This window comes from Lontra canadensis, unplaced genomic scaffold (genome assembly GCF_010015895.1).
Source record: "Lontra canadensis isolate GAN:19392208 unplaced genomic scaffold, GSC_riverotter_1.0 scaffold134, whole genome shotgun sequence".
Taxonomy (NCBI): Eukaryota; Metazoa; Chordata; class Mammalia; order Carnivora; family Mustelidae; genus Lontra; species Lontra canadensis.
The window spans coordinates 2667647-2694296 of NW_022631128.1; the positions used below are offsets into that span (position 1 = coordinate 2667647).

The 26650-nt window shown below is 42.8% G+C and overlaps 1 protein-coding gene across 3 annotated transcripts in view; it reads left to right on the plus strand.

Annotated features, from left to right (window-relative positions):
• PAGE4 (PAGE family member 4) overlaps positions 1 to 26650 on the plus strand; it is a 128612-nt gene that overhangs the window by 20249 nt on the left and 81713 nt on the right. For 2 of the 3 annotated variants that reach the window (XM_032842998.1, XM_032843003.1), the window contains exon 2: positions 3965 to 4095. The exons of the other annotated variant lie outside the window; for it this stretch is intronic. Coding sequence is in view for 1 of the 2 variants with exons in the window: in XM_032843003.1 (XP_032698894.1) it covers positions 4075 to 4095 (21 nt within the window). In the remaining variant the exon portion in view is untranslated. The remainder of the gene's footprint in view (positions 1 to 3964; positions 4096 to 26650) is intronic. 3 annotated transcript variants of the gene reach the window in all.

Here is a 26650-nt window from a genome sequence, read left to right on the forward strand (position 1 = left end):
ATCTAAATTTAAAAATAATACATTATTTTTAAATACAGTTTTCCTTAACCCTGTCTGCCCCTTGGAATTGTCTAGGTGAACTTTTAAAAATACCAATTTTCAGGCCCACCTTATACCAATCAAGCTGGGTCTGGGGTTCAGGCATCAACATTCAAAACTCATTTCCCAGATTATCTGAACGTGTATCTGGGGTTGAGGATGGCTGGTTTAGAACATATATTATCAGTAGACCTTTGGTAAAATGTTAGTGGTAGGGAGAAAGATAAAACACGAAACTCGGGTGCCTGAGTTGGAGCCACGCAGGCTCCAAATTCCTGGTTTGGACTTCATTAACAGCTGCCAGCTTCCCTCTTGTTGGCTCCAGCTTTCAACTCAGCACTCGACAGGGAAAGCCAAATCTGCTTCCCAAACCAATCACAGAAGACCCGGCTTCTCAGTAGCCATGCTCCAGCTTTTAAAAAATAATAATTTATTTGGGGGTGGGGGAGGGGCAGAGAGAGAGAGAGTCCTAAGCAGCCTCTGCACTGAACATGGAGCCCAAGGCAGGACTCTGTCTCAGGACCCTGAGATCATGACCTGAGCTGAAACCAGGAGTCAGATGCTTAACGGACTGTGCCACCCAGGCGCCCCACAGCCCGCTCCCAGCTTTTCCTACCAGCAGCCTCCCATCAGAACCGAGAGACAGCATATGCGAATGGGCAGTGATCAGACCACATATAAAACTAGAACTTGGGGGGCACCTGGGTGGCTCAGTGGGTTAAGCCGCTGCCTTCGGCTCAGTTCATGATCTCAGGGTCCTGGGATCGAGTCCCACTTCAGGCTCTCTGCTTCCCAGAGAGCCTGCTTCCCTCTCTCTCTCTGCCTGTCTCTCTGTCTACTTGTGATCTCTGTCAAATAAATAAATAAAATCTTAAAAAAAATAGAACTTGGGGACGCCTGGGTGGCTCTGCCTTCGGCTAAGGTCATGATCCCAGGGTCCTGGGATTGAGTCCCACATCTGGCTCCCTACTCCGCTGGGAGCCTGCTTCTCCCTCAGCCTCTCTTTCTCTCTCTGTCTCACGAATAAATAAATAAAATCTTAAAAAAAAAATAGAACTTGGCTCTACAACCTGCAGCAACCTGCTCAGGAAAACAGACCCTTATCAACAATAAACAATACAGGAAGCCAGCCTGCTATAAATCATACACCTTCTGTAACAACCAGCCCTAAATGGCCAGGACTTGATTAGTAACTGACAAGCTTCCTTCATTCTCTGGCTTCTAAATTCGGACCAACGGGAAAAAGCGAAGTATGTTCCCCGAACCAATCATCTAGGAAGCCCTGCTTCTAGTTAATCTGCCTACAGCTTCCCCATCCCAATGGCCTCCAGTCAGGGCACGCCTGAAGCCTTCTCTCTCTCTCTCTCTTTTTTACTATAGGCTTTACCCTCTCTGTCTGCCTTTGAGTCTGCTGAAAGGCAAGTGATGGTGTATGACACCCTTGCTCTCAGAAGCTCAGAATAAATGGCCTTTGCTTTTCTCATTTGGTTTGTCTTCATTTCTTTCCACAGGGCATACCTGACGTCTTTCCTTTTTTTTTTTTACTATAAAACTTTCCCACTCTGCTGCCTGCTTTGCATCTCTGCCAACCGTAATTGATGATGCCTGACTCCCTTGCTACAGCATATTCTAAATAAATCGCTTTTTTTTTTAGTTGTTGTTCTTATTTGGGTGGTTTTCGTTGATTTTCACAGTGGGACTGCCAGATAAAATATAGGATGTCCTGTGAAATTTGAATTTCAGATAAACAACAAACAATTTTTAGTATGACTATGTCCCAAATATTGCATAATTGTGATTTGCTCAATCTAGAACCCGAAGCATATGTAAAAATGTAACTCCACACGGAATTCTCAGAGAGGAGCATCTTGACACAAGGCAGCCGAATAATTCTGCTTGGCTGAGCCCTCTGGTTTGCTAAATGCCAATTAAATGACACTTCTAGTTTCTGTTGTGTTGTGTTGTGTTGTGTTTCTGTACCAGAAAAGAGCTTCTCCTCCAATCAGTTCATGTTTTGATTTGTCTCTATCAAGCTGGGAGACTTTCAAGTTACTTTCTGAGCTTTAGCCCCAGAAAATACAAGGCATTTTATTCTAGAAGTCCTTTGCTCCATGTGTGTTAGTTAGGGTGGCTTCCGTGGTCCCTGCTGCCGGTCTCCCCATGCTCTTCTGTGCGAGTCATGCCATTTCAGTTGCCCAAGTCCCTGGAGGTTCACGAAACCTTCATCACGGATTTATTTTTGTCCCGACCAGATGGCTCCAGGTTCCTGTGACTGCATAGGAGTCTTTAGGATTATCCTGTTTATCTTTTCCAGTGCCTGGGGTAAGGGCAGATCTTCATGAAGCACGTTTGTCAGCAGGATAAGCCGTTCACCACCACTGCTGCCTGGAAACCATAACCGAAGTTATTAGATTTCATATACACATTCGTAATCTCCATAGCAAAAGCTGGAAGGGGATAGTTGGCTTGTTTTTTGATGCCCCTGTGGAAAGGTAGCCCCTGACAGGGCTCCGCGGAAAGGAAGGGGACTCTACAGGGGGCGCCAGACGCCCCCCCCACTGAGCCCTTCTTTGCCTTTAAGGAGGTGGGCATGAAAAAGAGAAGCAGAATATCTTTAATGAGACGAATAAACCTGAAGGTAGGTGCGATGTTTAAAGAAACAATAAATCAAACCTGGCACAGACACTATTTCACTGTGAAATTAAGGAACTGGTCCACAGGGAACACTTGGCTTTTATTAAAAAAATAATCTCCACACATTCCCACACAATGGAAGCTCTCTTACATGGGCGCAGGATAAAGCTGACTATGCCCTGGTCAGCGCAGGTTTTGAAAACTTGAAAAACACGCAGGAAGTCACCCAGTACAAGATTTGGGGGCCTTGATACTTACGCAGGTGCACCTGTGCTCACTTGCCCAGCCAAACACATAAATCCAGGAGTTATGAATGACTCTTGTCAGGGGTTTCAGTCACCACAAACGTTTATTGTTCAAGATGCTGAAGGACTCCCAATGGACACAGATTGTTAGATGACTGGTTCTCATTCCTAGGTCAGTTCCTCTTAGGGCCCTACCCATGCAGCGCAGAAGCCAAGTGCACTCAGGAACGGCAGGGGGAGCTACTTGGCCTTTATCCCAGAGAAACCAAATTTCCGACTTTGGGGATCTAGCTGGACAACTCTGCGCCTTGTTCTGGCGGGCCTCAGGAAACTCAAAGGCTACTAAAGTAGTATGCTTGCCTCATAAGCCAATCAGAGGCTTCTGCCTACAAAAGCTATTAGGACATAGTGCTGTCCGCGAAGAGTGCTATTATATAAAGGCAAAAACATGCTGGAAATACTGTCCTGATTTAATCTAGACCTCGGAAAGCTAAGCAAGGCAGTGACAGATGAGTTCTGCGTGTGTTTGGGGGTGGGGTGGGTGGGGTGGGGTGGGGAGGGAGTTAGGGTACATACAGGGTAAACAAAAGGAGAAGCCAGGAAGAACAAGGAACTTTTATGAAAGGGGGAGCAAAGCGGGTGTTGCAAGAGGGGATGTGAGAGAATGAAGAATAGAAAGGAAATGTCAGGGGTGCCTGGGTTGCAGTTGGCTAAGTGTCTGACTCTTGGTCTCTGCTCAGGTCGATCTCAGGGTCGTGGGATTTAGCCCCGTGTCGGGCTCTGTGCTTGGTGGGGTCGGCTTGAGATTCTCTCTCTCTCTCTCTCTCTCTCTCTCCCTCCCTCTGTGCCTCTCCCACCTCATTCTCCTCTCTCTCTAAAATAAAAATAAATCTTTTTAAAAAGGCAATGTCAATGATAGGGAACTGAAATCGCAATGATAGCAGCTACTATAAATTTCCTGCTTTAAATCTGCTAAGTGCTCTTCACCAAATTTCACGAGTAAAGCACACTACTCTGATGTAGATATGGTCATTCTTATTTTACAGGTGAGGAAAGTGAGGCCCAAAGTGCTTCTGTCACTCAAGGTTTCAGTCTAGGGTATTGACCTGTAACACATCATGCTGAGGAACTCGACTGGGCACCAGAAGGAGCTAAGATGCAGGTTTCCGATGACCAGGTCAGTCTGCCTCTGTTCCTCCACACCTTTAAATCTTCCTGCATTAAGCACCCCTCACCCTCCTTTGCCTTCCCACAGTTTATTCATATTGTTAAGCTCCACCATGGCCATATTCATTGTTTTTATTTTAAAAGGTTTTGTTTATTTATTTGACAGAGAGAGAGGGAGAGAGCACAAGCAGGGGGAGTGGCAGAGGGAGAGGGAGAAGCAGGACTCTCTCCCACGATCCTGGGATCATGACCCGAGTGGAAGGCAGACGCTTAAGCGACCAAGCCACCCGGTGCCCCCCACCATGGTCATATTCTTTTTTTTTTTTTCATGGTCATATTCTTGAAGTATTGGTTCATATGTGTATTTTATCTCCACAACCCCTATTGTTTCCTTAAAGGAACGGATCTTGTCTGTCCTTCTGTATCTTTCCCAGAGCAGTGAGCTTAACACACACACAATGATTAATTGATTGATTAGGATTCCACCAAGCATTTCATGTAAGCTCCTTTCTACCTGTTACACTTTTAAAAAAAGATTTTATTTATTGGGGGGCCTGGGCGGCTCAGTCATTACGCGTCTGCCTTGGGCTTGGGTCATGATCTCAGGGTCCTGCGATTGAGCCCCATGTTGGGGGGGGGTCCCTCCTCAGCAGGGAGCCTGCTTCTCCCTCTCCTGGTTACCCTGCTTGTGTTCTCTCTCTCGGTGTGTCTCTCTGACAAATAAATAAGTAAAATCTTAAAAGAAAAAAAGAGTCTTAAAAAAAAGATTTTTTTTAATTTGCCAGAGAAGGAGAGCAAGAGCACAAGCAGGGGGAGCTGTAGGCAGAGGGAGAAACAGACTTCCCATTGAGCAGGAAGCCCAGTGCAGGGCTCGATGCCACGATCCTGGGATCATGACTTGAGCTGAAGGCTTAACCCACTGAGCCACCCAGGTGACCCTGTAACACGTCTAGAGTGCCTGATGTGAACACCTTCATCAACTTCACCTGGGAAGGCAGCTTTTCTGCAAATGTGCAGAATGCAGTGCTGGGCACTGGCACTTTTGTGATCTTTCTTAATTTTCTCTACGTGTATAGTGTACATCCCCATTTTTCAAGATAAAGAAACTGAGGCCCATAGAGGTTAGAATAGCATGTATCCAAGTGTTAGAGTAAGCAGTTAGTCATTTTCTTAAGATTTTATTTATTTATGTATTTATTTGTTAGACTGACAGTGAAAAAAAAAACTCCAAGGTATATTGTGAAGTGACATAAGCAAGATTCAGAGTATTATGCAAACTTTATGTAAAGGTGAGTTTGTGTGTACATATCTAGAATACCTCTAGAAAGAGATACAAGACACCAGTGATCTTAGTTGCCTCTATGAAGGGAAGGGAACCAGAAGGGATGGGGCATGGTGTGGGAGGGGGATGGTTTGGGATAGGGAAAGACAGTGGTGTTTTGTTATAAAAGCCCCTGGTTGGGCACCTGAGTGGCTCACAGTTGGTTAAGAGGCTCACTTTGGCTCCCCTGCTGAGTGGGGGTCTGCTTGTCCCTCTCCCTCTGCTCTCCCCTCCCCACCCCCAGTCTTGTGCTCTCTCTAATTTTATTTATTTATTTATTGGGGTTGGGAGGGAGAGGGAGAGAATCTCAGACTTCACACTGAGCACAGAGCCAGATGTGAGGCTCGATCTCAGGACCCTGAGATCATGACCTGACCTGAAACCAAGAGTCAGACACGCAAATGACTGAGCTAACCTGGCACCCCAGTTAGTTAGGTTTTAACAGAAAGCCTGGAGGCCAGAGAACATGGTCATGCCTGCTCTGGGAAAGTTAGAAACCTGCCCTGGCACCATTCCAAAAACAAAGCCATAAGAAGCTGGATCAAACCAGACAGGCCCATGACAAGGAAAGCCAGACACCCTAACCAAGTAAAGGAGGAAAGGTATGAAACGGGCTCCCAAGAAATCCCATCCCCAAGTAATAAATATTCCACCCCTCTTGAACAACTGTAAGTGAAAGATAGAGACTCAAAACCCCAGGGAGCTCAGCTTTCCCCTGGAGCTCACCTGCTCTCGCATCTTGAGAGGGTACTCTCTCTTTAATAAGCTTTTCCCACTTGTGCTGCTCAACCACCATGTCTGGTCTTTCCTGCAACAAGAAAGCCTTTGGTGACATGCAGGGATGGGCTGGGTAGAGGCTTCAGGGCCTGGGGATCTCCCCAATCCACATGGTAATAAAAGAATGACCCAAAGACATATTGTTGATTATTATTGCACTGATTTGCTTGAACAAAAAACACGAATAACAGATTGATTTTATCAAACTATGGACTTATCTAGAAGAAAGATGAGAGAGGAAAGAAGGAAAACTACAGCTATATTTGGAAATGGTGAACATTGTTTTCCTCTTGTGGGGTAAGCTGGCAACCAGCAAAAGGTCAACTGGGGGTGTTCTGCCCTTGGGCAGCAGACTGGGTCCTGGGGGGGGGTGGGGAACAAGTGTAGATGTTTATGGATTCCCGGGGGACCTTGGGAATTTAATTCCCAGCAATGTGTGACAGGCTGTGTCTGTGCTACATCTGTCACCGTCTTCTCCGTCTCACCTCTGCTAACCAGATACCAGCAACTTTCCCAGAATTTTTCATCTACACCTCTCAGTCACTCAGCACTCAGCTGGGTTGACCATGAGGGCTGCGGGTTCCTTCTGATGCTGATCATGAGTTAACTTTGGGATCATGGCTATGCAGCAGCATTTGAGAACCTGGACATTAGGGGTACCTGGGTGGCTCAGTTGTTAAGTGTCTGCCTTCGGCTTGGGTCATCATCCCAGGGTCCTGGGATTGAGCCCCACATTGGGCTCCCTGCTTGGCTGGAAACGTGCTTCTCCCTCTCCCACTCCCCTGCTTGTGTTCCCTCTCTTGCTGTCTTTCTGTCAAATAAATAAATAAAATCTTTAAAAAAAAGATTTTATTTATTTGACAGACAGAGATAACAAGTAGGCAGAGAGGCAGGCAGAGAGAGAGGTGGGAGGGAAGCAGGCTCCCTGCTGAGCAGAGAGCCCAATGCGGGGGCTTGATCCCAGGACCCTGGGATCATGACCTGAGCTCAAGGCAGAGGCTTTAACCCACTGAGCCACCCAGGCGCCCCTAAATAAATAAAATCTTTAAAAAAAAAAAAAGAACCTGGATGTTAGATGGCGAAGGAGAGCAAAAAGCCTAAGGATGATCATAACAATAAGAAATGTTGAAATCCACTGCATGTCCAGTTTCTTCGTTTGCCTAAGCCCAACCTGGAGAGCAATTCATGAGGATTAATTTCATCAATATTGGTTAAGCAAGCAGCTATTTAGTTAATTGATTGTTCCACTTCTAAGGTATTCATTGGGTGCAATAAAATGTGTTGCTCATTGTCCAGACTCCATTTTGGCTGGTGAGCAAATAAAACTTCTATCTGATAAATTTATGCTCATCTATTATACTTCTAATGCTTGCACTATTTCTTTTGCTGTTTGAGCCAGAGTCTGATATAAATTATGGATAACATGATCTAGTTCAGGAACTCCTAGCTAGAGCATAAATCCTTGCACTAATCAGTGAAATAATGTCTTGGATACTTCTGGTAAGGGAATATGTCAAAATAGTAATAAAATGAGAGCACAGGGAAGTTCAGCTTTGAATGCCTGGAAAGGCTGAATGAGTATACTCAAAAAGTATAGGCATATTTTAGTATGGCAAGCATAGGAAATCCATCTGATTACACCAAAAGAACATCCCAGGGTGCACACTGAAGAAGCACAAACGTATTGTTTATGGTATCACTGACAATGCCTTTCATGTACTCGTGAGTGCGTACCCTGGAGTTTAAATGTGGTACGTGTAGTTAAGGGCACCTGGGTGGCTCAGTCGGTTAAGGGTCTGCCTTCGGCTCAGGTCATGACCCCGGGTCCTGGGATCGAGAAGCTCTGCTTCTCCCTCTCCCTCTGCCTGCTGCTCACTCTGCATGTGCTCTCTCTCTCTCTCTCTCTCTTTCAAATAAATAAATGAAATATTTTAAAATGCAGTATTTGTAGTTAAAAGACCTGAAAGGGTCCTTTCTGGTGTAGCTCTAAGGTGTCGTTTTACTGGTGTCTCTTCCCAACAACCCTAGTCACCCAAAGACAAATCATGTAAGGGTCTATCTGGGAATATTCTCTTTGAGAATGCACTTGCACCTGTTGAGCATATGATGTTGTTTTTGACAATATTTGATAAGCTAGAAGTGTAAATAAGGTGGAGCCTGATAGAGGAGGAATCATCATAATCTCATGGGTCCTTCTGGAATCATTTCATGTGAGGGCTTCTAAGGGTTTTGAGATGAAGATCACATTATCATTAGAACTAATGGCTAGATTTTATGTCAGGGGAAATTAAACTTTTGTGGAAATTGGGATGATTTTGGTTTTAAAAGATCATCAGTCCATTCAGTTCTGTCAAAATTTAATAGGTCAATATGATCAAGGAAGTTTTTATTTTAATGGATGTACCTTACACAATTTCTTAAGTATTTCACCTGTAAAGTGAGATTCCCTATCACTAGAGAGTAATGAATATACTATCCAAGTGGAAAAACAAAATCTATTATTGGTTTTTGTTTGTTTGTTTTGGCAATATATATTAGCCTTTTAGTAGGAGAAGACTACAATCCAAACATAAAACTAATAAACCATTACTCAAGTGTTGCAGGGATGGAAAAACTTTTCCTGTACCCTTTTATGTTCAGTGCATGGGGCTTGCAAATTAAACTGACAAAAGACAGATGAGCAAGACAAAACACTGTTTTTTAATTTTATTTTTATTTTTTAGATGGGGGATGGGGGAAGGACAGAGGGAGAGGGAGAAGAAAACTGCCTGCTGAGCAGGGAGCCTGAAGAACCCCAGGACGCTGGGATCATGACCTGGGCCAAAGGCAGACACTTAACTGACTGAGCCACCTGGGTGCCCTGGAGAGAGAGAATCCAGCATGGAGCCCAACACAGGGCTCTATCTCACAACCCAGAAATCATGACCTGAGCTGAAATGAAGAGCCAGATGCTTAACCGATGGAGCCACCCCCGTGCCTCAGCCAATTCTTTTGTTTTGTTTTGTTTTTTACACACACAGTGTACATACATGCAGAAGTGCTCAGTGATAAGTAACTCAGAAGGGTGGTTAGAATTGGGAGGCTTATATACCTGACTTAGTAGAGAAAAGGGAGGGGGAAAAAGGCTCTTATGAAAAGAACAAATAGGTTTTTTAGGAAAGACAGGTTTTAGGAGAACAAATGGGAGCTAAGAAAGTTTGTGATGTTTGTTTATGCAGGTGCAAGTGGTCTTTCCTTTTTCTTCATGGCCATAAAACTTCCCTGGAGAGGGGATTTATGGTAGATTTACTCTGGGTCTCTCTCTTGGGAGTAAATCTGAAGCAGGAATTTATAGAAGCCTCAGTTACCAGAAGTTTCTGCTTTGAGTCAGATAATGGAAGCTCTGAGAGAACTTCTTTCTACATCTGTTGATTCTCAATTGCCTTCAGCCAAAAAATAATTTTTATGCCAGAGTTGCAGATTTTGGGGTGGCATATTCTATTCTCCTTCAGTGTTGTTCAAAATTTTGTGATTTGGGCTGGAGGGTAGCAGAATATGGCACCCTAAAATATGCCTCTTTGACATGCAGATTATTTTGAGCTGATTTTTTTTGTAAGGAAAAAGAAGACACAGGAGAATCTCTGAAAACAGAGCTGAAGGAACTTTTTGTAAGGGAAATCTCCATTTGTAGGGGTGTCTCCCTCTTTGTACCAGGAAGAGAAGGATGATTTATTTTCGAGAAACTCACTTCAATGGAGAATATGCAGGAAGAGAAGGATGATTTATTTTCGAGAAACTCACTTCAATTGAGAATATGCCTGACTTAAATCTGCATAACAACCTTACTGTACTTTTCCTGGGAAGTTTCCATAACTGCTCCTCCCCCTCCAAAATCTTTCTTTTGTCATTAGCTGAAGATGGTATTTAAGCTGGTGGCTTGGGCCATTTGGGGGAGTTTTATTGTTTTTCTGGGTATCTCCCATGTATATGTGAGGTATACATCTTATTAAACTTCTGTTTGTTTTTCTCTTGTTAGTCTGTCTTGTATTACAGGGAGGTCTTGGCCAAGAATCTAGAAGGGTAGAGGGAAAATATTTTCCTCCCCTACAGAGCAATTGAATAAAACCCATTTGAAAATGTTCAAATGTTTTGTTTTGTTTGAAGTAGGCTCCACATCCAGCATGGAACCCAGTGCAGGGCTTTTATTCACAACCCTGCGATCAAGACCTGAGCTGAGACCAAGAGTCAGCCACTTAACTGACTGAGCCACCCAGGCACCCCATTCAAATGGTTTTTGAGGCAGGGGATCTGAGCTCTGCTTTTCTTTATAGCTTTTCCTGGAAAAAGCTATGATAATTACAGGGCAAGTTATGATAATGACAGGGCAAGACTTGGCCATGTTTCTGGAGTAAAATTTCCTCACCAATATTTTCGTAAAGTTTGAACAAATTTATCTTTACCATTGTGAATAATTTCACAGAGAATACATTAAACGTCTGGAGATGGTCTCTGGGGACATTAAGCAGCCATCTTGGCAACACAAATGCCCATTATTGTGATGAAGGATAGAAGCAGAAAAATGTGCACTTTTAGCCTGAAAGGTGTTATGCCCCAATAATGGGTCCGTGATTAAAGGAGCGAGACTGATACAAAGCGAAGGTCAAGCAAAGCTTTATTTCGCGCCAAGCATCAAGAATCTAACCGAACGTTCGGGGCCGCACCTCTTACAAGAGAGGGCGACCCTTCTCTGTTTCATAGACTAGGTTTTAAGGGCAAAGGCCATGCGGTCGGGCCTGGCCACGCACAGGTGGCCAATGAGATTGTAACACAAACAGGAAACTCCACAGTGATGCTAGGTGACCAATTGAGTTACAATTTACCCTAGTAGACATTTGAATCAGCCTATTACACCTTGATTGGGATTGGAGCCCAAAAGGCTCCCAAAGGGCGGGGCCCATACTCCTTGGTAACCACGGAGACAGTATGCATCCCCCCACTGATCGGATGTCTCCACCTGGCCTGACCCACCTTTGTATCTGGGCTTTGTTACCTGAAGCTGGTTTCCGGGACTTGTCTCCAAGTAAATCCCCTGGGGGAAGGGGAGCAGGGACAGTTTCTAAATAAGTCCTTACAAAAGGTTGACCTATAGTCTGCATAGTTTCGATAAGGATCAAATACGTGCTGGTTGCTACATTCTTAAAGGGTCTCATGACTGCTTGTAAATCTCACCAATGGTTAATATCGAACTGAATGATGAGCACCAGAGAAATCTTGCAAAAGTAGTTTCACCAGTAGAAATATGAAGAAAACATTTATGATCTAATACTCCCCGCATGTCCCCTTCCCCTTGAGCACAAAGCATACAACCACCAGCTTCATCAGCACAAGTGCAGCTCTTTATGCCCATGAGTCCTGTCCCCATGCTACTTCAATAAATTTACTAAGTTGCACCGTAAGGCATCTCAAGAATTCCTTCTTGACCTTTGAGCTCCATGATCCCACAACAATTCTACGTATGAGTTTTGAGATGGCCACTGCTTCTTCTGGGGGGGGGGAGGTTATCAAATTTGAATGAGCCTTTCAGGATTCATGAAATTACATTGGGCGAGCCCCTTTCCCCCCATACTGCAACAGTTGCCTCTGTTTCATTATAATGTTAAAGTCTCTGCCCTAGGAGAAGCATTAGCTTCATTAGCACAGGATGGAGGTGTAGGCGTGGTTTCCAAGTATGCCGGCACACTCTTATGCCCACATTTACATGCTCCGAGAGCCAGTATAAACTGGAAGTGTCTTGGGCTCCTTCTCTCAGGTAAGGAATGCGGTGTCTTGCTTACTTTTGAAACAGCAGTGGCAGTTTTTACCACTGATTTATTGTCTCTGATATAGTTAGACTAGAGACTTAGGAGTTTTCGAATTCTCTTTTTTTCCCTTAAAATCCTTAACTACTGAGGTTTTGCATTTCTTTGTAATTCTGACACCTCCTAGGAAGTTCTTCAAGAAGCATGCTTGGACAGATAGGGCATAGATCATGGAAAACAGCTAGGGGCCCCAAAGACTTCTCTTGTGTCACAAAAGCTATAGCTCATTTTTCTTTTTCTGGAGATCCCTAACTCTTTGCTTTCAGCAGTCTTATGATGAGCCCCTGATTTTTGAGCAAGTTTGCTTTCGTGGGAGGAGATTAGCCCGGTTAGAAATGCCTGAAGGTGAGCTTGCTGTAAGGCCTGCTCAGAGGAAGGAAAGGACTACTGTCCTATGAAGCCCAAAGCCCGGGCTCTGGGACACTGGCCTTAGACAACTCATCAGCAGCTGAGTTCTAACAATTAGTGCCCGGCTGCAAGATAGGTCTTCGGCAGTTGTCTGAAGACCAGTATTCTGATCATCAGAATGAATGCAAGTAAATTGGCAGGCATTGATATCATGATAATATTTACCAAACAATCATTTGGTTGTATTCTTTGTGTTTCAGTAATACTAAATCTATCTGGCATTCTTATAACAAACTATAGAAATGATCCCTCGTCTTTATCTGGCTTTCTTATAAATCGAGATGCCACATATACGAACGACATCTACCAACACTATATTATACGTTGTCCTACATTTAGCAGAGAATGTTATACACAGGTCCAGACTCTTTTCTATAGACATCTATTTTTTAAAACTGGCCGGCAATACAGCAGTTCATTTTATTTGATTTACTCCTTTTCAAAAATCTCTTCCCTCAGTGACACTGCGGCTGTTCCTTACCATTCTGTTATCATGGCCTGTTTCTAAGTGCCCACTTTCAGGTCATTGCTTCTAATGGGCTGTAGGAAGGAACTGGACAAACAAGCGTTAGTTTGTTAGTAAGTGGTGTGTGTGAGGAGGAATTCCAAATCTGAACCAGGGCCCAGGGCAATGAAACAGTTCAGCTCTATCGCATGGGCTGTTAAGGGTATCTTTGAGATCCGTTGCTTTGCTTGGATGTTTCCTGCTTCCCATTTTCTTTTTGGAAGTGGCTGTCAGACTGACACCTCAGGACGATATCACTACAAACATTATTTCCACCAGTCTTGTGCAAGGCACTTGTCTGGGAATATCAAAGAAACACAGGACTCTCTGGATTCTTGGGAACTCAGTCTAATTTGGGATAGTAAATCCTCCTAATAACAAAGTAACACATTACACATCGATCCACTATCAAGTGGTTCAACACTGAAGAAAATCATAAAGATTTCCTGGAAAAGATCTGTGTGGAATCAATTTTCTTTAGGAAAAGTGACAGATATGTGTACAAGAGGAAAAATTTCACCTTATTCCTTTATAGGTTCTTTGCCTGGACTAATAATTAAATCAACATAAGACAGATTAACAGGAAAAAAACAAATTCCATAAGTATAAGAACCCATTAAAAATATGAGACCCAAAGGGCAGCCAGGTCACTGCAGCTTATAAAACAGTTTGAGCTGAGGAAACGGGTAGGAATCTGGGATACAGAGGAGAAAAAGGCCATTCACAGAAAGGCGAGAATAGATGGCTGGAGAACAAAGGTTGCCTTGTTATGTAGACAAATTTCTTAGGTAAAAGGTATTGCTGGTAATAGCTCTCTTCCTAGTACAGGCCCACCATCCAATTGTAAATTTAGGCAGTTGAGGAGGAGGTAAAGTGCTTTTCCTGAATCTGCTGGATTTTGATTGCCTTCAACTTAAAATAATCCTTACGCCAAAAAGACATATTTTGGGGTGGCAAAATCTCTCATATGCTTTGGTGAGAGCAGGAGAAGGCTGTTGAAATATAATTTTCAGAGAAAGGTAAAATCATGACTCTCATACAGATTCAAAAGTCAACACATGTTAAGGAATTAATTTTACTCGTATTAAAGAGAACCAGAGCCTTCCAGTAGTTCAAGCAGTAAAACAGACTTTATTCAGGAACTACTGTATTAGGGAAAAAGAGAGCTCAGTATAGAACTGTGCTCAATTCCAAATACAACAAAGGCACCTGGGGACTTAGAGCCTAGGAGCAGAATAAGGGGATCAGTGGATGGAAAATTACTGAGAGGAGACATCAAAAGGATAGGGAGACTTACTAAATTGAGTTAATAGGATTTTTGCTAAAAGCAGGACAGGAGGATGGGCTATTAAGGGTGGGGAGATTCTGGCTAAAATGATTTAGGATGTTGGCTACAACTGGGCTATGCAGGCCCCCCCAAGGGGGTAGAGTCAACATCAAGGCCTCACTGAGAAGAGTGCTCAGGGAACTTGACCAAAGTTTGGCCAAGGAGAGTGTCGGTCACTTCTATGATAAGAGAGAACAGGTGGATGTTATAATTGGTTCAAAGAAAAAGTCAAAACAGTACAGATTTATATGAAGTAAAGGAATGTTGAGGCAAGTTGCAAAGGTCCACAAAAATGGTTTTGCCACAGAAGGAAGGAGTTCCTTAGAATTGCTACCAAACAGGACAGATCTTACACATCTATCAGCTACCTACATCTTACAAAGATGTGCAAAGTAGCTCCAAGACAGAGAATAGGGCTAGAATCTGATAGGCTCTAGGCGATACAGAGTTCTCCATTGAAACACAAATATTTCTCCTTAAGGAACTTCTGGCAAGATGAATGGAGGGTTAGGAGCAGGGAAGTTAAAAGGAGGAATTTAGGAAGAGTAAGGAAGTCACAAAAGGTTACCCCATTTGGTTGGATTTGAAATGTGATCAGTAGGGGATACAGTGTTTTTTTTCTGGGTGAAAGAGAAGATTTAATTTCAGATTCTCTGAATCTTTTTTTTAAAGATTCTATTTATTTATTTGACAGAGAGAGAGATCACAGGTAGGCAGAGAGGCGGGCCAGGGGGGGCAGGGGGAAGCAGGCTCCCTGCTGAGCAGAGAACCCAATGCGGGGCTCGATCCCAGGACTCTGGGATCACCACCTGAGCTCAAGGCAGAGGCTTTAACCCACTGGGCCACCCAGGCACCCCAGATTCTCTGAATCTTTAAGGCATGAAGATCCCGTGTATGCATATTTGGTCCTAATGGCTTTACGATTCCTATCTGCTGATTCTAGATGCTTCTAGTGCCTGTGGCCTCAGAACTTTTCACTGATCTGGGTATTCTCTGAAGTTGTTCATTAATGAGGTTTTTGAAAACCTTTGGACAGCTTGGAGACAAAGAAGATGAGAAATTTGGCTTATTTTATTTCTATGTTGGCTTTGATTTTTAAAATAACTCTGTACCCCTTGTAAAGTTTCCCCTCAGAACAGTTTTTCCTCTGCATATTCTCTTTTTCTTCATCATGTTAATGGCTGCAGCTTTGCTCTGATGAGTCAAAAGGAAGGATTAGATCTTCACGCACCACTTGCTGGAATAGAGGGATCAAATTATGGAGGAAGGGCCCCTAGGGGGGATAGGAAGGTGAGAGGAAGAATGGGGATACAGGTGCTCCTGGTGAGGGGCAGGGAGTGTAGGAGAGACATATAAGAGAGAGCTAGGAAGGGCTTATCACAACAAATGGTTTAATCAGGAAATGGGGGTAAAATTCCATTTCTGCTAGAACATGCCCACACTAATTTTGCTCAAAAGGTTTTTGAATGCAGCTTTAAGGGATGAAAAACTTTTCCTTGCCCCTCTTAGGGTCTCTGGGTAGGTCTGAAAATTAAACTAACAAAAACAGATGAACAGGAGGAAAGCATACAGATCTGTTTAATATATGTTTTATGTGATGTGGGAGCTTTTATAAGGCCTGAAGTAACAGACCTGAGTATTTTTTTTAAGATTTTATTTATTTATTTGACAGACAGAGATCACAAGTAGGCAGAGAGGCAGGCAGAGAGAGGGGGAAGCAGGCTTCCTGCTGAGCAGAGAGCCCGATGTGGGGCTCGATCCCACGACCCTGAGATCATGACCTGAGCCAAAGGCAGAGGCTTAACCCACTGAGCCACTCAGGTGCCCCCCGAGTATTTTTATGCTGGGTTTGATAAGGAGTAGACAGTTGTTAGAGGAATATGATAGACAAAGGAGTATGAGGTACATGTAGTAAACTGAGGGAAAATTAGCAAGGCCTGTTCCTTCAGATTCTTCTCAGAATTCCTGTCTCTTTAGACATAAGGATGCTCCTTTCCTCTGGGTGTAGTTGGGGCCCCTCTCACATGAGGGCCTTATGATCTGCTTTAGGGGAGAAAGATGAGGGAAGTTGCCTCTGCTGTTTTTTTCATACTCCTTCAGCTTAAAATATTCCATATGCCAAGATACCATATTTTGGGATAATGTGTCCTGATCACCATCACAGCCAAGAATCTTTATTCCCTTTTTTATTAAAAAAACATTTTTTATTATAAAAATGGTCTTATATTTTCTTCTATAGTAGAATTCCCACAGAAACGTTAGGTTTTATGGGATTTGAGGGAATATTTAAGAATATTCATGGAGTCATTTTTCAAATGAGATATAATGGACACAGAACATTGTATATGTTTAAATTGTATAATGTGTTGATTTGATAAATTTATATATAACAATGTGATTACCACTGTAACATTAGCCCACACTTCGGTCATGTCACATAATTATCTTTTTTTTGTGGTGAAAACATTTGAGATCCAGTCTCTAGGCAGTTTGAAGCATATAATACAGTATTGTTGACTATAATCACTATGCTGTGTATTAGATCTCCAGAACTTATTTATCCTACATAACTGCAGCTTTGTACCCTTTGACCAACTTTTCCCCACTTCCCCCCACCCCATCAGCCCCAGCAACCACCATTCTACTTCCTGTTCCTATGAGTTTGGCTTTTTATTTTTAATTTTAATTTTTTAAATTTATTTTTTAGTTTTTTAAAGATTTATTTGTTTATTTGAGAGAGAGAGAGAGCTCGCGTGTGGTCGAGCACGCAGAGGGAGAGGGCGAAGCAGACTCCCTGCTGAGCAGGAGCCTGAACGGGACTCCATCCCAGGACCCTGGGATCATGACCTGAGCTGAAGGCAGATGCTTAACCAGCTGAGCCACCCAGGTGCCCCGATGCCCCAGCTTTTTAAGATTCTACATATAAGTGACAAAATAGAATATAGTACTTGTTTTTCTCTGTCTGATTTATCTCACTTAGCATAATATCCTCAAAGTCCATCTGTGTTGTTGCAAATGACAGGCATTTCTTCTTTCTCATGGCTGAATGATACTCCATTGTATGTATATACCATATCTTTTTAATCCATTCATCTGTTGATGGGCACTTAGGTTGTTTCCATATATTGGTTATTATGAATAACGTTGCAGTGAACACGAAAGTTCAGATATCTTTTCAAGATCCCGTTTTTATTTCCTTCAGATGTATACCTAGAAGTGGGATTCCTGGATCATATAGTAATTCAGTTTTTAATATTCTGAGGACACTCCGTGCTGTTTTTCACAGTGGCTGTATCAATTGACATTCCCACTAACAGTGCACAAGTGTTCCCTTTCTGCTACATCCTTGCCAACACTTGTTATCTCTTGTCTTTATGATAGCCATTGTAACAGGTGTAAGGTGTGCCATGAGCACACTGTGAAGGCGCACACAAGAGTTGTGTCTTTCCACAATGTCAGCTTTATTCAGTCATAAAGCAAAGTTAATCACAATGATAAAGCAGGTTCAAGATTCCAAGCTCAATGACATTTCACCATGTGATTCAACTTGGCTTCTTAAACAGAGCAGGATAGAAGACAAACCACACAACCAGTAAGATAACAGGCGTAGGAAGTTTAATGAACCAAACACAAAGTCAGTCTGTGGGCACGCAGTTGAGATAAAGCCTCAGTCCGGGTCAGCTCTTGGCACTTACTGATACTTACATTCAAGCAGTGAAGGATCTTGGTTCTGTTTGGAGATCAGTTGGTGGCACTTGCCTTTTTTTAAAGTGGTCAGACAGAGAGGGGTCATGTCTGAAGAGTCTGACAGTTTGCTGCCAAAATCCTTCCCTTTTTAAAGGGATTTCATTGGTTTCAGGTCCCTGCAGACCTCCTCTGGTTCTGCTCATTATCAGTTTTGCTCTCTATTAAGGTGACAGTTCATTGTGGTTTTGATTTGTGTTTCCCTGATGACCAGATGTTGAGCCTCTTTTCATGTACCTGTTGGCCATTTGGATAGCTTCCTTGGGAAAACACCTGTTCTGTTCTTCTGCCCTTTTCCACACTGGATTGTTTATTTGTTTTTGGTTATCGAGTTGTATGAGTTCTTTCTATATTTTGGATATTAACCTCTTTTCAGATATATGGTTTACAAATATTTTCTCCCATATCATAGATTGCCTGGGTCACTTTTGGTTAGATGACATTTCTCCTTTCTTTTTTGTGACCAGAGCAGGGAAAGCAGCATGAACCTCAAATATAAGGCCAGAAGGCTCAAAAACCACATTTGTATCTTTGGCTCCATTTAGGCAATGGTCACAGAGTACCCTTGGTATTCAGATGACACCCAACAAAGATTATGGTAGCTTCAGTTTGAGCTCACAAGTGACAAAGACTCTCTCCTTGACCAAACTTCAGTCAGGCTCCTCTGAGACCTCTTTTCAACAAGGACTTGTCCTTGGGCCTTGTCGTCAACCTGGGTAGTCCAGTTGCGGCAAGAATCCTGCTAAGTCGATTTAGAAAGAATCCTCTCTCTCTCTCTTTTTTAAGATTTTACTTATTTATTTAAAGACTTTATTTATTTGAGATAGAGAGAGTGAGTGAGAGAGAGAGCATGAGTTGGGGTGCAGAGCAAAGGGATATGGAGAAGCAGGCTCCCTGCTGAGCAGGGAGCCCGACATGGGGCTCGATCCCAGGACCCTGGGACCATGACCTGAGCTGAGGCAGATGCTTAACTTTCTGAGCCACACAGGTGCCCTTAAAGATTCTAAAGTAATCTCCACACACAATGTAGGGCTCAAACTTAAAACCCTGAGATCAGGAGTGGTATGCTCTACTGACTGAGCCAGCCAGGTACCCTGAGAATCCCCACTCTTGGTATCTGATTACCCTGGTTGCCTTTGGTAAGAATCCTGCTGAAACCCCCTACCCAAGATGTTTCCTTTTGGTAATTTTCCATTTATGAACCCCTCATTCTGCTCATTGGTTGTAATCTTCCCTTGTCCTTGTTATATTTGGAGTTGAGCCCAATCTCTTCCCTCTATTGTGATAGTCTTGACCCATGAAGGGGTCCAGAATAAGCTACTGTGGCATAAAAATTATTTTGAGAAAAAGGCGTTTGAGTTTCTGAAATCTATTATCTGCCTAAAAGCAGAGCCTCCCCAAAGAGCTCAATTGTCATAAATCCCCTTCCTGGGAGCAACCAGGGTTGACTGACCCTTATCACTGGAGAGTAGAAGTCTCCACATCATGCCTGAACAGACATTGTCACAAAACTACTGTTATCTTCCATCTGTTCTCGTAAGGGCCTATTTATCTTTCCAACAAGTCATTTGTTTTCCTGTAAGTACCCTTATCCCCTACCCCCTCCTCTATTAAGAAGGTACATAAGCACCACATTTTAAATCCCTCTTCAAGTTGTATTTTTCTGCAGTGTACAAACAGGAGTAAAGATCTGTTTTTACTCTTGCTCATCTGCTGTAGGAGAGGAAAACAAGATCTCCTTCTGCCCTTCCTAGGGTTATTGGCTGGGGCTCTGCAAATTAGATTGACAAAAGATTAAAAAGAGAAAAACAAATAGTTTATTAATGTGTGCACTTTAAATACACATGGGAATAACTCACTGATGATTAACTCAAGAGAACACATTTTTAGAGAGGTGACAAGATAAAGAAAAAGGTTTTTGGGTTTCTAAGGGTGGTAAATTATGGGAAGGTAAACATATGAAAGAACTAATGGAAGATAAGGGCTAGTTAGAAGACTTTGGTGTGTAGACTTTTCTCATGCTCTCTCTGGGCTGATAAGTCTAGAGTTGTCTCTGGTGATTAACTTCTGTCCTTCCTGGTGGAGAGGAGAGGGGAAACATCTTTACAAATTATGTCCTAACGGTAGGCAAACAGACGGAGGGCAGAGACCTTTTCTTCTCTCGGCTTCTTCTCAATTGCCTTTAGCTCAAAATAAATCCCATGCCAAAGGTGCGTATTTTGGGGAGGTATATTCTGCTACTATTCACTGTATTTTGTAAATTTAACTTATAGGCTCCCAAACACTGAAAGTAAGAGAGTAGAGGAAGTTTTTCCTCCCTGATGTATCTATTGAAATAGTCCTGAATAAAGTCTTCTGTACCATGTTAACAAGTGCCAGAATAATTTTTTTAACAGAAGGAATTTTAAGAGTCTGTAAGTTATCTCCTGCCTCGGTTTCTCCCTTTTCCTTAAAAATACCCTTGTGTTATAAAAGCTTATTGTCATCTCTCCGGCATTATGCTACTGAGCGCATGAGGTCAGTTACATTGGCTTGCTCATTTTACTGAATGAAATTTTGGTAATTTTTTTAAACTGTCATTTTTGGTGGCCTTTTCTTACTAAGCCTTCCCAAGCCAGACACACTGAAGTGTAGAAAAAACACTTTTCACCCATTTTCCTTGCTTTTTTTTTTTTTTTGAGTCAGCAGCAATGGTTGTGGTACACGTGTGAAGTTCCAAACAGGTAGTATGTAGTGAGAAATTAAGTTCAGGGTTATTTCCATGCTGGCTTTGTGGGGGATTCCACTCTGTGCTCGCATTCAAGGGCTTTTTTTTTTTTTAAAGATTTATTTACTTATTTGAGAGGAGGGAGAGAGAGAATCTCAAGCAGACTCTCCACTGATCGCAGAGCCTGATGTGGGTCTTGGTCTCTTCACCCTGAGATCATGACCTGAGCTGAAATCAAGAGTCAGACGCTTAACCAACTGAGCCCCCCACACATTGCTCAAGAGCTATTTTTGAGCACCCATTTGCCAGTCCTTGTGTTAGGCACTGGGATTAGAATTTAGGATGAAATCAACATTGCCCTTGCCCTTCATAGTACTTACAGTCTGCGCTCTATTTATTTATTTCAGAGAGAGAGAGAGAGAGAGAGAGCAAGCAAGCATGAATGGGGGGAGGTGCAGAGGGAGAAGCAGACTCCCCGCTGAGCAGAGAACCCAGTGCTGGTCTTGAACCCAGCACCGTGGGATCATGACCTGAGCTAAAAGCAGACGCTTAAGCGACTGAGCCACCCAGTTGCCCCACAGTCTATAATCTAGACAGAAGACTGGGCCTCTATTCAGGTCATTTCTCTATGAATAAACATGAATAAAGGTTCCTTATGGCCCTTCTGGAGCCTGTAGGGAAGACAGACCAAGGCCCCCAAAGAAACGATTTCATTAGGGTAAAGTATAAAGAAAAAAGGTATGTAGAGAATTTTTAGCCGAAGCTCATAAAGGAGATAACATGCAAGATTGATGGGTTAAAAAAAAAAAAAAGGATATTCTATTGGGAAAGTTAAGTCTTGGAAGAAAGAAACAGCATGGTGTGTACAGAGAACTACAAAGAATACAATACAACCATTAAAATAAGTCACAGAGCAGAGAGTTCCTGGAGAATAGTAGTGAAAAGCAGGGAAACCAATGCCCTGGAAATTCTGTGTGCCAAACAATGTCCTAGAAATTCTGTGTGCCGGGCTTGGGCTTTTGTATGTAGCCAATAAAAGGTTTTCTGGCTATACTGTGGAGGAGAGATTTAAGGGAGCTGTGCTGGTTATCTGCTGTGTATTCCACTCGATCCACTTTCTGTACTTTTTTCTGTTTTTCTCTATGCCCAACGGGCGGAGTCCTTAGAGACCACATTGCTTGTGCTCTCAGAGCTCTGGTTATCTGTAACTGCATAACGAACCACCCCAAACCTAGTGACATAAAGCAAGCAAAATCATTTACTATTATCTCTCACAATCTAGGGGTTGACTGGGTTCAGGGAGGCAGTTCTAAGTTGAGGCTCTTTCAGGAAGTTTAAGTCAGACAGCTGACTGGTGCGGGATTCATCTAGAAGGCTTCCTCACTTACTTGTCTGGTGGTTGTGCTGGCTTCTAGTTTGGACCTCTGCAAGGGCTTTTGCTAGAATACAGTCTGTATATGGCCTCTCTACATGGCTTGGGGTTCCACACAACGTGGCTTCATTCCAAGGGCAAGCATTCCAGGAGAGAGAGCAGGGCAGAAGCTGCATTGCCTTTTATGGCCCAGCCTTGGAAATTATGTAGTATTACTTCTACCACATTCTATTTGTTAAGAGGTGAATCATTAAGGCCAGCCATTATTTATATTTAAGTGGAAGAGAATTAGACTCCACCCCTTGATGAGGGTACTGTAAATGAATTTGAAAATGGTTTAAAATCACTTTATCGTCTAACTTCTGCTTGATTTTGGACAATGTGTGTGTGTGTGTGGTGAGGGTGGTAGTGGGAGGAAGTTTGAGCTCAGTTGAAGAAGTGATAGAAATGGTATTTACCCATGACTCTTCTTGTTCAACTGGAGAGATTCGATCATTTAAGATCCTCTCTTGGGGTGCCTGGGTGGCTCAGTGGGTTAAGCCTCTACCTTTGGCTCAGGTCATGATCTCGGGGTCCGGGGATCGAGCCCCGCATTGGACTCTCTGCTTGGCAGGGAGCCTGCTTCCCCCTCTCTCTCTTTGCCTGCCTTTCTGTGTACTTGTGATCTCTGTCTGTCATATAAATAAATAAAATTAAATTTTAAAAAAAGATCCTCTCTTTCCCACCAGTGCTCATTCTTGTGTCTCTGTCTACTCATTGTCACTACTTACTGTTCTTTGCCTTTGAGGGAGGGAAAAATGACACAGATGATCCTCCACAATCACATTTGTGTCTTTGCAATTTCTAACTCTCATTCTATGGTCCATGAGAGCAATGGTAGCTAAGGAATTTCACAGTGTACTCAGGAGAAGCTACAGGTTGGTCCAAGGTAAACAGCTGAGCAGATAATACAGAGATGGATAATCTAGTTACTATCCCCAATCCCTGTATTTTTAATTATGGTAAAATACACATAAGATTTATCATCTCAACCATTTTTAAGTGTATAGTTCATTAAGGACATTCACACTGTTAAGCAACAAATCTCCATAACTTTTTCATTTTACCAAACTGAAACTTTATAATCATTGAACACTAATTTCTGATTTACCCCTTCCCCAACCCCTGGAAATCACCACTCTACTTTCTATGAATTTGACTACCTCTAAGTGCCTCATGTAAGTGGAATCATATAGTATTTGTCTTTTTTTTTAAATTTTATTTATTTATTTGACAGACAGAGATCACAAGTAGGCAGAGAGGCAGGCAGAGAGAGAGGGGAGGAAGCAGGCTCGCTGCTGAGCAGAGAGCCTGATACGGGGCTCCATCCCAGGACCCTGGGATCATGACCTGAGCCGAAGGCAGAGGCTTTAACCCACTGAGCCACCCAGGCACCCCTAGTATTTGTCTTTTTGTGACTAGCTTATCACACTTAGCTTAATGTCCTCAAGATTCATATGTGTCATAGCATATATGACTTTCCTTTTAAGGTAAATAATATTCCATTGTATGTATATACTACATTTTGTTTCTCCACTCGTTCTCAATGGACACTTTCATTGCTCCTGCCTTTTGGCTATTGTGGATAATACTGCTAATCAGTACTTTCATGGGGTCTCTATTGTAAGGTTTGCATATTATGTATTTTTGGTCTGTATTCAGGTGTGGGGTCTCTGACATATTTGAGGGTTTGTATCCCAAGATATAACTCTGAGGTATTTAGAATCTTTTTCAGTTGGAGTGCCTGGGTGGCTCAGTTGGTTAAGTGTCTGCCTTCGGCTCAGGTCATGATCCCAGGTTCCTAGGATTGGGCCCCTTGTCAGATTCCCTGCTCAGTGGGGAGTCTGCTTGTCCTTCTCCCTACTGCCCCTAGCTTGTGTTCTCACACTCTCTCTTTCAAATAAATAAGTAAAATCGTAAAAAAGGAAATAGAATCTTATTCAGGAAATGAGATTTTAAAATACTTTTATTATCTGTGCTCCAAAATTTAAGTCTGGGGTAATTAGGTTTTGTATTCAGTGTATGTGGTCACTGAAATTCCATAAATCATTCCATGATTTAGGTCTGATTTATTTGGGAGGTCTGGGGTCTTAGAACTTTTAGAGTCTGTCCAAATTTGGTATTTGGTGTTTGAAGCCAGAGTGTTAGGTCCTTGAACTCACTGAGTATCTGTGCTCCGATGTTTGAATCTGAGGTATGTGGGGTTTGTGTTCAAGTTGTACAGTCTCTGAAATCTTTGAAGGTGTGTGTTTCAAGTTATGAGTCTGAGGCAACCGAGAGCCTGTGTTCAGGGCCTCCTCTCCAAACTCTTGAGGCTCTGTCCCATTGTAGGGGTTCAGGTATTTGAGCATTTGTGTTCACTGTGTGAAGTCTTTGAATAATTTGAGGGTTTGTGTCACAAGGTTTGAGTTTGAGGTGTTCATGGGTCTTTGCTCAGATTCTCTGTGTTCCAAGTGTGAGTCTTAGGTATTTGGGTCTGCTTTCAGGGAGCCATGTCCCTAAACTCTTGGAGGCTCTCTTCCAAGGTCTGAATCTGGTGTGTTCAGAATTCTATTTTCAGGGCGGGATGTCTCTAAAGTGTTTTAAGGTCTGTCTTCATGTTTAAGTTGAAGTACTGGGGTGTCTTTGATCAGGGTGTGAGGTCTCTAAACTCTTTGAGGGCCTGTGTCTAGTAAAGCAAGAATGAATCTAGATAGGACCCAGTCTTTACCTAAGGGCTGTCCTGTGTGTCTCACATATTTTTCTTTGCTGAATTATGAAAAGCACCTACTAGAAATGGGAGAACGCACCAACTGGAGCAGCACAGAGCCACTCTGAAGCTCTAGCTGCCACCCGGTGGTACAGTCATAGGGTTCAGTCCATGTGAGAGGCTGCTCTGAGAACTTAAACCACCACTTAATCCTAGAGCCTCTGGCATCTAGGGAGGTTGATTCTGGGGTGGGTCCCAGATAACCAAGAAACTATCTGAGCTCTGCTCTTTAGAAGATTGTGTACTAATGATTCCTAGGGGCATAACCCAAACTGAACCAAGAGAAAAATCAACACACTTAATACCTAAGTAAAGCCAGAGCCTAATGTTACACGGAAATGTCTAAATGAATGCAGAGTCTTGTAGCCCAAGTGCTTGACATCCAGGAGGTACTCAATATATACAGGATAAATGAATGAATCCAAGGGACGGCAGAGTATGGGAGAAGAGCTTTTATTTGCCAGTAAAGGCCTCTGAACTTACAGTCTAGGTCTGCCTATTATACCATGTGAGACTTTTCGTAAGTTAATTCATGCCCCTGAGTTTCAGTGTCTTTTTTACTTGCAAAACAGGCACCCTTATACCTTTCAGATAGGTTTATTGAGAAGCTATGGAAATGGCTTTCTTAGACAAATGGAGGACCTAAAGGCGGTGCCTGGGCCAGAGCAAAGCAGTGCCTAAGGTCACTGTTAAGAATACATTATCACAACCCATGCCACTAGGCAGTGCTATGCATTTGGAGGCCATGAATGTGTGGTGCTCACTCAGTCAGTGGTTTGCACTCCTGTGCTCCCGCACTTCCCAGGGCTGGCATTTTCTCTGTTGGCTTTCATCTCCTGGAGCATCACACCAAACTTGACCACATAGTAACCACTCTTTTCCCAGTTCAGCTATCATCGTTTCTGCAGTAACTCTCACAGTCAGGACACAGCACCTATATTGTTTCTAATTTATACAATAATAAAACCAGGTAGGGATGTGAGGTCCATTTAGAGATTTGGAAAGTGAGGTGAGAGAGGCTAATAAGTAACTTGCCCCAATTTACATAGCCCACAAAGGGCAGCGGTTGGTAAGAGCTGCACGATAACTTGAGCATGTCCATAATAGGTGTCATCTCAGAAGGGACCATAAAACATGACACAGGAATAAGTTCATGTTTCAGCTAGTGTGGAGCCCCAGTTTCAGAGCTACCAAGATTGGATGAATTGAGATCAGTGAGAAATAATGCAGTGTCAAGAGAATAGAGTGCATTTATTTTTTTGCTGTTTTCAAGATTTTCTCTTTCGCTTGACTGTCAACATTTTTATTATGCTATGTCTAGGTGTGGATTTCTTTTTTTGTTTTGTTTTGTTTTGGTAAGTCTATCCCAGGGCTTCTCAACCTTGGCTGCATAGTTGAATGACCTGGGGATCTTTTAATTAATTAATTTATCTTTAGAGAGTGAGGGGAAGAGAGAGAGAGAGAGAGAGAGAGAGAATGAATCTTAAGCAGATTCCACACCTAGCATGGAGCCCGATTCGGGGCTTGATCGTACAACCCTGAGATCATGACCTGAGCCAAAAGCAAGTGTCAGATGCTCAACTGACTAAGCCACCCAGGTGCCCCTAAGTGTGGATTTCTTTGCATTTATTTTATGTGTAGCTTGTTGAGCTTTTTAGATGTGTAGATTAATGGTTTGTAACATATTTAGGAAATTTTTAGTAGTTATTTCTTCAAATAATTTTTCTGTTCATTTCTCCCTCTCCTCTTCTTCTGGTACTCCCGTTATGTACATGTTGG